Genomic DNA, 14782 nt, shown 5'->3' with positions numbered 1-14782 from the left:
CCAAATGCAATTAAAGACCAGCACTTACCCAGCCTGCCTAGGAGGGCCAAGACATAAATGGGCTCGGGCAGAGATCGGGGTGTCCTGCCCAGCATGCAGAGCTCCAGGAGCAACCCCTGCCCCAGGCTCCGGCTGCGGGAGGTGGCATCCATGTACCTCACCATGGTCGCTGTCTTCCTGGTTATCCTGGTGGTGGCCCTGCAGGGCTCGGTGCCCCGGGGGAGGGATTTTCCCTACAAGGTGCCCCTGGATCCTCAGGGGTTACTTGAGCTCTCCTGGAATGTCAGCTATCCCGAGGAAGCTGTGAATTTCCAGCTCCTGGTCAGGGACCTGCAGTTTGGGCTCCTCTTTGGGATGTCGGACAGGGGAGAGTTTGAGAACGCGGACCTGGCCGTGCTCTGGAGTGATGGGAAAAATTCCTATTTTGGGGTGAGTCCCTCAGGTCTTTGCTTTTGGGGTTGCCTCTCCAAGGGGGGGAAGCTGGCTAATGGATTGGAAGAGTGGGGCTGGTTCGGCTCGGGTGGAAGGGAACCCAAAGGGCTTGGGGGTTCCTAACGCAGAGGGACCCACGGATCAGGTCTGCCCTCTGGGTTTGGTGTAGGACCCTAAACCTACAGCAGCACATCAGCCAAGCTGAGTGGAACCAAAGCCTTCAGGAGAAGGCTGGATGGCCCAGTTCATGCTCACACACACGCACACAGGACTCATCACCATTTGGGTCACTTGTGTGCTGCTTTCAGGCACCTTAAAAACAAACCCCAGCTCCTCTTAGTGACTCTGAGAGTGCCAAAGCCACCAGCCAGGACCAGCACCAGCAGCACAGCCATGGCCCTGTTTGATGCTGGCACTGAGATCAAGAGGCAGGAGCTGGAATTCAATGTCCAAATGTATTTCAGAGGTGATACCCGGGGGGAAATGGAGGGAAACTTGTTTCTCAGATTTTTCTGTATGTTTTGCTCCTGCGTCCTCTCTCCTGTTTGTCCTTTCTCTTCTTTGCTGTGCCTGTCCCCAGGGCTGTGCTTGCAGTAGCCTCCTCTCTCTTCTCCCCAGACCCTCACGTTGGGTTTGTTGCCACTGCACTTGGTTGCAGAAAGCAATCCACATTTTATTCCCCGTGTGAAGCTTTCCAGTAAGTTAAATTTTACATCTCTGCTTACCTCAAATTACCCATTAAACACATCCACTCCCAGTCAGCCCCGATGTGAACTGCAGTGTAATGAAAGGATGGAAAGGAGAGGTTTTATTTTCTCTGCTGCTTTCCTGCTAATTCCCAGGCATTCAGGCTGTGCTGCAGGATTTCAGGGCATCACGTTAAGAAAGCGTAAAGGATCGTTTCTAATCTGCCTTCTTGTGCTCACTGAAAAACAAACAGCTCTGAATGAAACACCGGGCAGCACTTGGGCTTTCACATGAGGCTGAACAGCATCCTGCTAAGAGCTTTCTCTAAAGCTCTCCAGTCCTGGTTTTCTCTCTCCCAGCAGCCTTTCCTCTGAACAAGTATGTCAGCTGCTCAAAAGATCCCAAATTGCTTAACCCCCCCATGTACTATGAGATTAATTTGCACACCCTGCTCCTATGAAAACAAATGTCATGCTAGCTTCATGTAGCTGATTTCATTCTCCCCTCTAAGGACAACATGTTCTCAAAATACCACTCTCTACTTCTGGCTGAAATGATGCCAAGAGGCTTTATTCTTTTCCTTCTCTTTTTTCCCCCAAGCCAATGCCACTTGTGTACTTACACCAAGGTACTTCTTAGGTGCTTTTTCTCAGCAAACAACAGATAACAACAGGAGATACAAAAGATCAAGAAAACAACTGTTCAAATCCAAATTACTGTAGGTTTTTATATTCCAAACCTTCAGTTCCTTAAGCACAGGAGTAACCTGCTGCTTTGCTTCTCGGTGTGGCTTTGTCACCATCACCAAGAGGGAGCAGTTTTTGGGGGGCCTTGCTGGGCTGCTGCAACAATCTGGTCCCAACAAATTAAGGACTTGGAAGAGGGGAAGTGATTCCTAGGGCTGAGCTGAAATTGGAAGCAGCTGATTTTTGGCAAGGGTCTTGGAGAGCACATCACCCATCGCACCCCCCTCCTCAAATGTTTCCTCAGCCAAATGTACCCAAAACATATCACAGCCCAATGCAACTCATACCCCTGAGGGTTTTCCTCCTCCCCTGGGCTCTTTTCCCCCAGTTGCATCCCAACCTGTTAAGGTCTTTCTGCAGAACAGTGACGGATGGTGACCCAGGTGCTGCCACCACAGCTCTCGTGGCAGGGGCTGTGCTGGCTCTGGCCAGGGGCTGCTGGAGGGGGTGATGGGACAACCAAACCCCAGGATCCTTCCACCTCTGGGGTGCAGGGGATGAACCAACCTAAGGAGGGTGAACCGGAGGAGGAGCTGATGAGCAGTGGAGGTCCCTGCCATGGGCTCCTGAGCACCTCTTCCTCCCACAGGATGCCTGGAGTGATGCCAAGGGGCAGCTCCACATGGACTCACAGCAGGACTACCAGCTCCTCGGGGCTCAGAGGGCTCCTGAGGGGCTCTACCTCCTCTTCAGAAGACCCTTCAGTACCTGTGACCCCAAGGACTACTTCATAGAGGTATGGCCTTGTCCTCACTCCCTTAGAGCATCCCCCAGCCCCAGCCCAGCCCTGGGGCAGAGCTCCAAACCCCAACCTGCACCTCCCCCCCGTTTTGTTCTGGGGACAGCATCAGAGGTGTCTGCAGTGTCTAGGGCAGGAAGGAAGTGAGCTACAGATGTCAGCCCTGGGACATGAGTAATGTTTGGCATGATCTATTTACAACCCCTTCTGAACCTCTACAAAGTGCAGATTTTAGCTCGTTTGCATCATCCACTCCTGTTCAGAGTGTCTCAGCTCTATATAAATCCCCTCCTGCATCACTCCAGCTTGCAGCCTGGAGCCAACTGTTTGGGGTGTTACAAAGAGGTGTTGGTGTTGCTCAATGGGAGGCAGAGAGGAGGGGTTTGGCAGGAGCTGGAGTGAAAGGATGGCAGACAGAGCTGCTGGGGTGTGCCTGTGTCTGGTTCTCTCTGGGTCTGCATTCACTGCTCCCCTGGGAGCTGGGAGATGGGAGAAACCTTCCCTGGGGGGATAGCAAAGAGTTTGGGGTCTCAGCCATGGATGGAGGTGTGGGCAGGACTCAGCACCAGGCTCATTTCAGATGAAAGCCTTTGGTGGGCAGGATATTTTGTAGTTGACGTGGGCACAAAGTGTCCTTGGGTTTTTGTTGCTGGTTCTCAAAAATCTTGTTTTTTGGTGAGAAACAGCTCCTGCCTGCCAAAGCACAGGGGGCCCTGAGGGAAAATAATTTGTGTGAACCAGGAAAAGCCTTGGAGGTCTTCTGTTCTCTAATCCTTCAAGAAAGGGATTGTTCTTTTCCATTCCTCCTTACCTCCTGTCCACAGGTCTCTGGGTTCAGCAGGACCTTCCTTGCTTGCAGTAAACTTTCAGCAGAGTTTCCCAAGGTCAGAAGCTGAGGGAAAGAGAGGATTTCAGGGAGAAATTTTGTTCCTGCTGCTCCTTCCCAGGAGGATGCCCATGGCCATTGCTGGGGACAGGGGGGGATGAGCCCTGACCCCACATGGTTGTGCCAGCCTGGAGCCCAGAAGGGATGAGGGGTTGTGCCAGGGCAGATGGATGTTACCCTTATGGAACTGATGCCATCTAGGGAAAACTTTTCAGACTCTCCCAGCTGGTAGGGAACCCTCTGTGATCACATCAGCCAAAGGAATGGCCTAAAATCTACAGCATTTAGGGAGCAGCCCAGCAAAGTGAGCTACTGGTCAGGTCAGGGTGGTTTCCCACCTGGGGATGGGTTAAAAAGGTCCATTCCTGCATTCGTGCCACCACTCCTCATGTTAATAGTCCATGCAGCTCATGTTCCTGCATGAAAAACTCCCTGATATATTTTGTTCTCACTTCAGGATGGCACCGTGCACCTTATCTATGGGATCCTGGAGAAACCAGTCCATTCCCTCCAAGCCATCAACATCTCTGCCATCCACAGGGGACTGCAGAGGGTGCAGCTGCTCAAGCCCAACATCCCCATTCCTGAACTGCCCAGAGATGTGAAGACCATGGAGATAACAGCCCCTGACATTGTCATTCCCAGCCAGGAGACAACCTACTGGTGTTACATGACAGAGCTCCCAAAGAGCTTCCTCAAACATCACATCATCAGGGTAAGAGAGTTGCTTTCCCTGGTGCAGGTCTAAAGTCCCCTTCACGTCCTGCAAAGTCCCCCTCTTCTTCCCTGTCCTTTCCCAGGGAGGCTTTCAGACCCAAAACACCTCCCAGAGCCATCCCACCATCAGTAGCATCCTCGTGTCTCCCTCCCAGAGAACCTGAAATCAGAATTATTTTGGCAGGATGTGGTGGGGTGGTGACTTTCCACCTGGCACATTGAGCAGCAACGTTGCAGAGCTGTCCCCCTGCAGAAGGCAGAGCTGTGGCCATCAAGGACAGAACCAGGGCAGGAGGAGGGCACCCAGTGATCCAGGAGGAATCCATACACGTGCGGAAGGAAGGAAGGAAGGGACAGCACTGGCGAGCAGGGCAGGGCGAGCTAGGGTATGAACTGGCTTCTAAAAGATCAGGCAGACTCCAGAAAAAAACCCAAAAAAGGGGGTTTGGAGGCATAAATGCTACTTGTGTGTGCTGGGGACATGTCCTGCAAAGGAGAGGCAGCTGAGTGCCAGGGCAGCCCACACAGAATCCTTCAGCATGGAAAAGACCTTTAGGATCACCAAGTCCAACCACTAACCTGACTCTCCCAAGTCCAGCACTAACCCAGATTCCTCAGCACCACATCAGCACCACACAGAATCCTTCTGCTTGGAAAAGACCTTTAGGATCGTGGCCAAGCCTCCTGGCATGGGCTGGGGGCAGAGCATCACCCTGGGGCAGCAGGGAGGTGGCTGGGGACAGGACCTGGCCCAGCCCAGAGTCAGAACCGTGGGATGGGGAGAGAGAGAGGGAAAACCTGATGCACGAGCTGGAGGGAATGCTCAGGGATTTACAGGGAAGAGACGGAATTGCAAGGGAAAATTCAGGAGGAGGATTTTCTCTTGAACAGATGGTGTGAAATGAATCATCTGTGTGTAAGTAAGGAGTGTGTGGCTCCTGCTACCTTCCCGCTGCTGCAGATCAGCTCTGCAGCTGGTGCTTTGAGCTGGAGCTGCTCCTCAGGCTTGTTTGAAGTCCCTCTTCCTGCCCCAGCTCCCTCTCCCTGTGCCTCCAGCAGCTGTTGGCCAGAAACAAAACCCAATAGCTGCAGGCAGAGCTGGCCCAATGTGGCCCAGATCCTCTTTTGGAAAAAGGATGGGGGGGTTTGAGGTCCCCAGGGTCACCTCAGCTCAGCAGAATAGCCAGAGGACTTGGTCATCACAAAGCAGGCCAAGATTTTCTGCTGCTCAGGTGCATCTGTCTTGGGAGAAGGGATGAGATGGTTCTTTAGGGGTTGGTCCCAAAGCCAAGCAAGAGCTCTTGGTCCTCTTGGTACCTCTGGCCCAAAGCAAGCAGGGATGTCCCATTCAGTACCAGCCAGCACACACCTTCCTTGGGCAATTTGTGGAGGACAGCAGCCCCCAGGGCTGGACTCCCAGCAGATGATCTCCATGTGTCCTCCTTCTTGGATGTTGCTTTGCAGTACGAGCCAGTGATCACAGCAGGTAACGAGGCTCTGGTCCACCACATGGAGGTTTTCCAGTGTGCTGCTGAGTTTGACACCTTCCCCCAGTACAACGGGCCCTGTGACTCCAAGATGAAGCCAGAGAGGCTCAATTACTGCAGACACGTGCTGGCAGCCTGGGCCATGGGAGCTCAGGTGGGTGCAAGATGGGGACCCCTGCTCCTGGGCGTTTCCCTGCTGCCTCCCAACCCTTCCTGATCCCATCTTGGGTTTGTCCCCTGCAGGCTGCCCTGATCCTGCTCTCAGCTGGGATTTGTGGCCAGCCCTGCCTGAGGTCCTCCCCCTAAGGGTCTGGGTTTCCACCTCACCCCTGCACAGCTTCTGGGGGCTGTAAATGGTTGAGGTGCCCCCACTCCCTGGTTGTGCCTTTGCATCTTGCAAGAGCATCAGTCATGTCCCTCAAAACCATGGTGGGGGTGCTCAGGGTAATGGTGCTGACATTTTCCTTGGGAAAAGGGAAATGCCCACTGCTCACTTAACACCTTCCTTCTGCTTCCAGGCTTTCTACTACCCTGAAGAAGCAGGTCTTGCCTTTGGTGGCCCAGGCTCCTCCAGATATTTACGCCTGGAGATTCATTACCACAACCCTCTGGTGTTCAAAGGTGAGTGGGCAGGTGGGGGTACCCAGTGCCCCCCCAGAGAGGCAGTGGCAGGAGAGCTGGGGGAACACCAGGGACTGTCACCCCGAGCCTCACGGGGAAGAAAACTTGGCCCAAATCATAGCCCTGTTTGCAACATTCTGCAGAGCTCATGGTCCAGATCTGTGCTAACAGGAGGAATACATTAAATTGGGATTCTGCCTTTCTGCTCTCACATAAGTCACCCATCCCATCCTCTTGGCCATCCCTCTATCCCCCCAGCTCCAGGGATGTTGGGGAAGGGCCCCTGCCTGAGCCCACAGCCCCCCCAGGCACAAAGCTGCCCCTTACATCATTCCTGCAGGGCAATCCTCCAAAGCACCACCACTGTTATTTATTTAGTTGTGATTTAGTTGGGTTGTCACTGGATGTCCCTCCAATGTCTCTGCAAGGTGGCAGTGGGTCTGAGAGCAGTGGTGCCAAAGTCACCAGAGAGGCAGCACCAGCCTGGCTGGGGATGGGAGAATTTAGATGTTGTGTTACTGGTACTCCTGCTTCAACAACACTGTCAGGAGACACATTTAAAAAAAAAAAAAAAAATACCACCAGGATTCCAAACAACCCCGTCTCTTCATTTACATAAAAACAAGTAGCTTCTTGACTACCCAAGTATATTTTTAGGAGACCAGAGCATATGTACCACAGACCCATCAGCACATTCGGCAACTCGAGAAGAAACACATCTATAAATACAGAGCTCGAGTCTTTCAGCATTTATCTGCTTTTGCATGTTAACCAATAGTGTCCCCCCTGTTATTTTTATCCCTGGGTGTGCTCCAGCCCAGAGACAGGGGGTTCAAAGCCAGCCTGAACCCTCCTGACCTCCTGAGCCTGCCCTTTCCCTTTGCTGGGTGGCAAAGAGGAGCCAGGGCTTGGCTTTGCTTCTCAGCAGAGCTCATTGCTGCCTCTGCCTGCCCCATGGGCAGCATCTGCCAGGGCACATCACGGACAGGGCACGTGTCCTCCTGCCTGGCCCCAGATAGCAGCACAGGACTTAGTTCTTTGGACATATCAGTTAAAGAAGACACAAAGAATTTCTGAGGGAGCTCTCCAGAGCACCCCATGATCTGTCCTTCTGCTTTGAGCTCCCCAAGGGCACTTCTCACCTTGCTCTCCTGGGAACAACCCAATTTCAGCTCAGTCAGGTGTTGAGGGGACCGGGGATGTGTCTGGGGCCACCTAGCAAAGACCTGGGTGAAAATATCCAGGATTTAAACCCAACAGCACTCAGGTGAAGCAAGCTGCAAGCGAGAGGCCAGCATGCCCTTCCCTGCTGCAGCACGGGGTCATTTTTCACGCCTGGCTGCTGTCACTTCTCCCTTGGTGACTTGCCACCTCCTCCCCCAGGTCGCCAGGACTCCTCGGGGATCCGCCTCTACTACACAGCCACCCTGAGGCCCTACGATGCTGGCATCATGGAGCTGGGCTTGGTCTACACCCCGGTGATGGCCATTCCCCCAGCCCAGGATGCTTTCATCCTCACAGGGTACTGCACTGACAAATGCACCCAGCTGGTGAGTGCCTACCCTCTCCAGCCCAGCTCCACCTCGGAGGAGAGAGGTTGGAAATGGTTTTTCTGAGGCAACAGCATTACAGGCTCCCAATTCCCTCTTTCTTTTTTCTTTTTTTTTTTCCTTTTTATCTTTTTTTTTCTTTTTTTTTCCTTTTTCTTTTTCTTTTCCTTTTTTTCTTTTTCATTTCCTTTTTTTTTTTCAATTTTTTTTCCTTTTTTCTTTTTTTTTTTTTTTTTTTTTTTTTCTTTTTTTAAACTCCCTGAACCCCTTACCATGGGGCTGTGCTGGAAAGAAAAAAAAAAAAAAATCTGCTGTGTATAACAAACAGCAAGCAGCTGGTTGGGATGTGCTGAATCCCTCTCAAAGCAGCTCTCCTGGGGAGCCATCTGCTCTGGCTCTCTGGGTACCATTCCCATTATATTTACTGCCGAGCTGGCTGTGCCCTGGCAGTGCCTCCCCCCACGGAGAGGAGAAGATTGGTTTTGGCTTCCAAGGAGCTCACCAAGAGCTCTCCAAAGTGTGGTCTCAAAATGCCCACCTTGTTCTCAGCGAAGTCTTGGTGGATGTTTTGGGATTTTTTTTGTAGGGCCCAGCCCAAAAGGGATCATTTGTGCCATCACTAATAGGTGGAAGGAAGGAAGCAGCTGCTCCTGCTTGCTTAGGGGATGGTAGGGTATAAATTGGATTTGGCAGCAGAGTGAGAGCCTGTCCCTGTGCAGGGAGCTCCCTCCTACAGCACCCCAAGGGTCCCTCAGTCCCCTAAAGCCCCGTGTAACAGCCAGCACGGGGATGGCTGATCTTGAGCACACAGGAGGGGATTGATGGGAGGGGAGAGGGTTGGGATGTGGCACTTGGGCCATCCTTGGGCTTGAGCCATCCTTCCCCCAGGCTCTGCCCGCTGCCGGCATCCGAATCTTCGCCTCCCAGCTCCACACCCACCTGGCAGGAAGGAAAGTGGTGACAGTGCTGTCCCGGGAGGGCAGAGAGCACCAGGTGGTGAATGCTGATGGGCACTACAGCCCTCACTTCCAGGTACGGGGGGCTTCAGGGGCTGGGATGTCCCCCCGTGGGGCTGCCCTGGACACATCCCCATGGTGTTGCTTTTCCCTTCTCTCCCAGGAGATCCGCATGCTGAAGGAGGTGGTTCCAGTTTTCCCGGTGAGTGACTCCCATGACCCTGCAGCCCTCAGCCTCCTGACTCTTTCACACCACCTCATCCCCTCCATCACTGGTAGCTGTATCCCGTGGGATTTGTCAGCAGCTCCTGCTGCCATCTGGGACCTCCTGGAGGGCTGCAGGAAAACAAACTCCCTGTGGTCCTCAGGTCATCTCTGCACCCTCTGCCAGACTCTGTTTTACTGCCCACTCCACCACTTTTCCTGCCCCATCTCCTTTTCTCCTTCTACCAAGCAGGGCAGGGGGCACCTCGATCAGGGGCACAGTTCATCCTCAGCCCCTGAGGAGTCTCCTGCTGCTAGAGGAAGACCAGATAAATGAGATGCTTAACTTTTGTTTCCACCATGGTTTGGTTGCCATCATCGTGGCTCCAACCCCCCCTTCCACAGGCAGGGACCAGGTTGCTCCAAGCTCCATCCAACCTGGTCTCAAACACTTCCAGGGTTGAGGCATCAACATTATGAACCCCCCAACCCCCAGATGTGCTGATGGGCGAGGGGAAGCTGCTCTCCCATCTACATTTTGTCTCTGCTCAACCCCCATCCCCAGGGTGATGAACTGATCACAACCTGCACCTACAACACAGAGGACCGGAGCCGAGCCACCGTGGTGAGTTGGGGCTCTGCTCACACCCTGGGACTGGGGGCACCCCTAGAAATGACACATCCCTCACCCTGGCCTGAATCCCAGGCAGAAACCAGGGGGAGAGGGGTAAAGAAGCCAACCCTGCAGGCTGCCTGCAGTGGGGATGTCAGGGTACCAATCACAGGCATCACTCGCATCCCCATCACAGACTGTTCCACTGGGGATTAATTGTAATTAAGGAGAAGTGGCATTTTTTTGACAGTGCATGTTATTTTCTTACCTCGGCAGCAAGGAAAAAAGAGCCTGTCAGAGGTACCAGCAACAGAGACAAAGCTAAATATAGCACGGGGATTATTGGAAATCTGCATTTTAATGTAAACCCCACGATCTAGCCTGGAAGTCTGGCCTTGTGCAAAGGGAGCAGCTCACCCCGTGAAGGGGGGCAGATAAATCAGTGTGTGTCTGTGCACACGTGTGGATGCTCACCCAGCTGTGAGCTTTGAGCTTTTGCAGACCCTCTGCCCATGCCACAACCTCAGCAGTCCCAGGGGAGAGTTGGAGCCAGCAAGGTTGTGTTTGTGCCACAGGGTGGGTTTGGCATCCTGGAGGAGATGTGTGTCAACTACGTGCACTACTACCCCCTGACACAGCTGGAGCTCTGCAAAAGTGCTGTGGATCCTGGCTACCTGCACCGGTACTTCAACCTTGTGAACAGGTACCAAGCAGTGCTGAGGGGAGCTGAAGAGCCCTGTGTTAATCACACTAGAAAAAAATTGTTTAAAAAGTAGGGTTTGAGATGCTGGCTGTGCAGGGGCACTCGGGTGGGCTGGGTTGCAAGGAGCCATGGCTGGGTGCTGGAGCATCCTGCCCTCCCTGCAGCCAAAACCAGGGCTTTCAGTGTAGTGAGAGCCACCAGGGAAAGGAGAGAAATGCTGGGAGGGGACTTCCCTGCAAAAGCTGGGGCATGGCCAAGTGCAAAATACTTCTTCCAGCCCTAGACAGACACCCCAGTCTCCCTGCCAGAGAAAGCAGCTCTGAAAAGCAGAGAGAAAGCAGCCAGAGATGCAGCTCATTCCCTCCTGATGTGTTGGGTGGGATGCTGACCTTGCACAGGGAGTCCTGCCCAGGGGCAGCCCAGCTGGCCTCAAATCTTCCCCTGCAGGTTGCCCCAGCCCCTCCTTGCTCCCAGCTTCAAAACGCTTCCAGGGAAAGCTTTAGGTAGGGAGGAATTAGAGACATCCAGCATCAAAGCGGGTCGGTGTTTCAGTGTAGCATTTCTCCTGCCTCAGGTTTAACGACGAGGAGGTCTGCATGTGCCCCCAGGTCTCTGTCCCACAGCAGTTTTTCTCTGTCCCCTGGAACACCTTCAACAGGGATGTCCTGAAATCCCTCTATGGCTTTGCTCCCATCTCAGTGCACTGCAACAAATCCTCAGCCGTCCGGTTCCCGGTAGGTACCCAAAGTTCCACACCCAAACTCCACTCCCAAACTCCACACCCAAACTTCACACCCAAACTTCACACCCAAAGCTTCACACCCGAAGTTCCACACCCAAATTCCCATCAGCAGGCAAAAATCAGCTCAGCAGTGGGATCCTGGGGAGATGTTCAATCTCTGGTGCTCAGGACATGGGTGAACCCAGTGGGTTTGGAGCTGGAGGTGGCTGAAGAACCCACTGAGCCCAGCCCAAACCTGGAGCTCAATCTATCTGGAGCCCACTGTGGCTGTGTTCAGCCAGACTCAATTAGGAGATGTATTTGCATAAATTCTGAGGCTGCTCTCACTGAGCATTACAGCAGAGCTAGGTCCAGAAGTGAGGAGAAACGTGAGGTGGTTTTTAGGATTTTGGTGAATTGCACCAGGTCCCGGCTGAGTGAGCTCAGTAGGTGCAGCATCTGTGCAGCCTCCAAAGGCAGAGATCCAGCACAACCTGAAGGATGAAGGGCCACGAAATCTTCAGAGAAAAACCAGGCCCAGCAATGATGCTCATGACAAGGATGGCAGTGAAGATTGAAAACCCCAGATGGTCCATATTGCCACCAGCTCCTGATGCCATTTATCTGTGTAACACACTTACGTGATGAGCTATTTCCAGATCCAGTGTGATCCACTGCAGAGCTGATTGAAGGGAAGACCATCAGCTTTCTGACCCAGAAAAATACCTTCAGCTGGTAAAACACCCAGAAAAACTTCCTGCACCTGCTCTGGAGGAAGCAAAACCTCTCCCAGTCCATGGAACCTGAGACCCAGGACCTCTCAGCCATGCAGAGCCCTGCTGCAGGGACAGAAGCAGCCCAGAAGTTTGGTGCAGCAGGAGAATTATGAATGAAAACTCCTAATTACAGCCCAGGCAGCTCTCTTGCTTTCAGAGAGGTCAGGAGGGGATGTGATGAGGAAGAGACTTGAGCTGAGGCCGTGAGAATCTCAGTGAAGGTGAAGGAGCTGAGCCGCCCCTCCTGCTCCTCTGATGTTCTCAGAGCAAGTCTGATTTTAAGACATCTCATTTATTCCTCAGTGTTTCTGCAAAGAGAAAAGTGCCAGTTTTTAATTAAGCTCCTGTTTTTGCAGTTCAGCGATCCCAAACCTGACAAGATTTCTGGAAGGACTGAGTGCTGGTAATTACTGAGCCAAATCTCAAGGTGTTACTTGTGAGTGGCTGTGGGGACGTTGCTGTCTCCAAGTCCCCTGTGCCTGCAAGGGACCGAACTGTGTTCAGGTTTCCATTCCAAAGCACTGAAAACAGCAATTGCCAAGACACTCCAAATGCCTTTCATCTGCCCCAGAACAGGCAAGGTGAGAGCACAGGGCTCAGGATGTTTCAGCAAGGCAGAACACTGCATCAGATGGGCCTGGAGCAGGCACACCCCAAACATTCTCTGCTGATACAGGAACCAAGTAATTTCTCTGTGCTCCCCTGGGATGTTGCCTCTCTGTGGTCACTCCCCATGTCCTCTGGGTGAGTTTCTCCATCCATCCCCCTCCACTTTTCCCCAAGGTTTTTCTGGTGCCAGTGCAGGCTCTGGCCCATTTCACTTGACAAGGAATTTAATCTGAAAACAAAAAAAATTCAACTTTCATCTCCTGGCAGATGAGTCATGGCTCTACCTCTCCTCCTGCTCACGCTGTGGCTCAGCCTCTCGCTGACGTTTCCGCATGAGCACACAGCCAGCAGCCAAACCAGAGCATCACTGAACCAGAGCTCAGCCCAGGCTGAACCCCCACAGCCCTCACAGCCTCTGCCTGCCTCTCACCTGGCCATGAACCAGGACAAACAAGCCACATCTGAACTAGATCCTGCCCAAGGGGGTCAACACTCAGCACCACCTGACTCCAGCAGATTGCTGCTTGCAGGGAGCATCCTTAAGACAAGATGTCCCCATCCATGCATGGAGCTGGGGGTCTTATTATCCTGGCTGTGGTCACCTTGAGCCCCAATGGCTGTGACAGCCCTTCCCCAGCTCTACCTGCTGGCACCTTGTCCAGGCTGTTGCATCCCTTCTTCCCAGCTGCACATGAACATCCACACTGCCACTCTGCAAATGATGTCTCCAACCAACCTTCCCGGTGATACCTGGGAGAGAGCAGTTCTCAGGGCTGGGCCAAAAGCACATTGGGTTGGTGGGACTCTCTGATTGGAGTTGCCTTCGTTTGATTTGGTGGGTAAGACTTTTTGGGGTGGAAAGTTCCTAACTGAGGTGGGTTTGTGGAAAGCAGTGCACAGCAGAAGCCAGCACTGGCGAGGGGCTGCCTGGGTACTTCTGCACCACAAATAATTGGTAACATCTCCTCAGAAAACATCCTGACACAGGCTAAAAACACTGAAAATATTAATTTCATTTTCACAAGCAGGAGGGAACACGGAGTCTCCAAGTAGCCAAAAACCCAGGTTTGGTCTCACGGTGCTGAACTCTCTTTCAGGGCGAGTGGGAGAAGCAGCCACTTCCCACCATCACCGAGAGGCTGCGGGAGCCCATCCCTCACTGCCCGCCTGCCCTGGGCCCTCAGCCTGCTGCCCCCATCCCCATCCCCCTGGGCGAGCTCAGGAGGGACTGACACCCCATCCCCACTCCTTCCATCACAACGGGAAGAGCCTCCAGGCAGGAGCATCCACAGGGAACATCATCCCATCGCTCTCCCAGCATCCCTGCCCACGCAGCGGTGCCGGATGGTGCCCTGGGCCCTGTCTCTGGAGGTGGGGGATAGAGCTCACGAGTTAAGAGTTCAGAAAGTACTCTGGAGATGGAAAGTGCTATATTTAGTGTGTGTTATTAGCAATCCTGGCTCTGAGTAATGCTGCTTTCCACCCCCAGAATAATAACGTGGAGGTTGCTATTGTGCCCAACTCAGCGCGGCCCCGGGAAAGGGGGGTGAAGGGGGGGGGCAGAAGCCTGCTTTCCCACAGGGAAACTGAGGCACGGAGCAAAGAGCTGCGTGGGAGCAGCATACGAGCCTTCCCGGTGCTCCACAGTCCCATTTAGCTCGGGGAGGCTCCGTGGGTGCTCTCCCGTGCTGGCACCCCGGGTGGAGATGGAGGGGAGGAGGTGTGCTGGGTGCCCGCCCGGTGCTTGCTCCCTGCTGCAGGGACTGCAGCTCCCCCGCCGTGCTCCTCCCCCTCCCACCCCCCCATGCTGGGATTATTCGTCTTGACGCCACAAGATGCCAATGGCCCGGAACAAATGATACCTCTGTGATGGGGTTTAGAAAGGGAGAAGGATGGGAGTGAGGGAGGGGGAGGAACGCAGGGTGGGGGGAAAAGAAAACCTTTTTTTTTTTTTTTTTTTCAGGAAAAATGTCTCCATTAAATACCTAAATTAAAAAAATAATAATAATAAAAAAGGGGAAAATTGCTTTTTGCTGTTAAGCTCCAAAGGGAAAAATACTCTGGAGGAGCAGAGGAGAGCCCATCCATCCCAGCCGGGTGCCTGCTCCTGGGCAGGGTGGGATCTGGGGTCGGGCAGCAGCCCAGAGCTGCCCTCCAGCCACCTTGAGTTTACAGGAAAATCTCAGTCCGAAGCATTGTGGCTCAGAAAAGCCCTTTTGAAGCAAACCCATTATTTTTGCAGGCACGCAGTGGCTCAAGCAGGGAGGCAGCGTGCTCCGTGCCTCCTTTATCCCCAGGACAAACAGACGGGACCGTGGCCACCCCCACCCCTGTC

At 53.3% G+C, this 14782-nt stretch overlaps 1 protein-coding gene across 1 annotated transcript; it reads left to right on the top strand.

Moving 5' to 3' along the window:
- The first annotated feature begins 4 nt into the window (after nucleotides 1–4).
- On the top strand, nucleotides 5–14462 carry DBH (dopamine beta-hydroxylase). Its single transcript, XM_071765821.1, is given in 13 exon segments — nucleotides 5–89; nucleotides 92–429; nucleotides 2455–2601; nucleotides 3948–4205; nucleotides 5672–5848; nucleotides 6213–6315; nucleotides 7699–7865; nucleotides 8754–8897; nucleotides 8985–9023; nucleotides 9591–9650; nucleotides 10214–10341; nucleotides 10916–11075; nucleotides 13545–14462. Coding segments are annotated over 13 exon segments (1941 nt in total). The 3' UTR covers nucleotides 13680–14462.
- The last annotated feature ends 320 nt before the right edge of the window (nucleotides 14463–14782 follow it).

Source organism: Heliangelus exortis, chromosome 22 (genome assembly GCF_036169615.1).
Source record: "Heliangelus exortis chromosome 22, bHelExo1.hap1, whole genome shotgun sequence".
Lineage (NCBI taxonomy): Eukaryota > Metazoa > Chordata > Aves > Apodiformes > Trochilidae > Heliangelus > Heliangelus exortis.
This window is presented reverse-complemented; position numbering and strand designations above follow the sequence as displayed.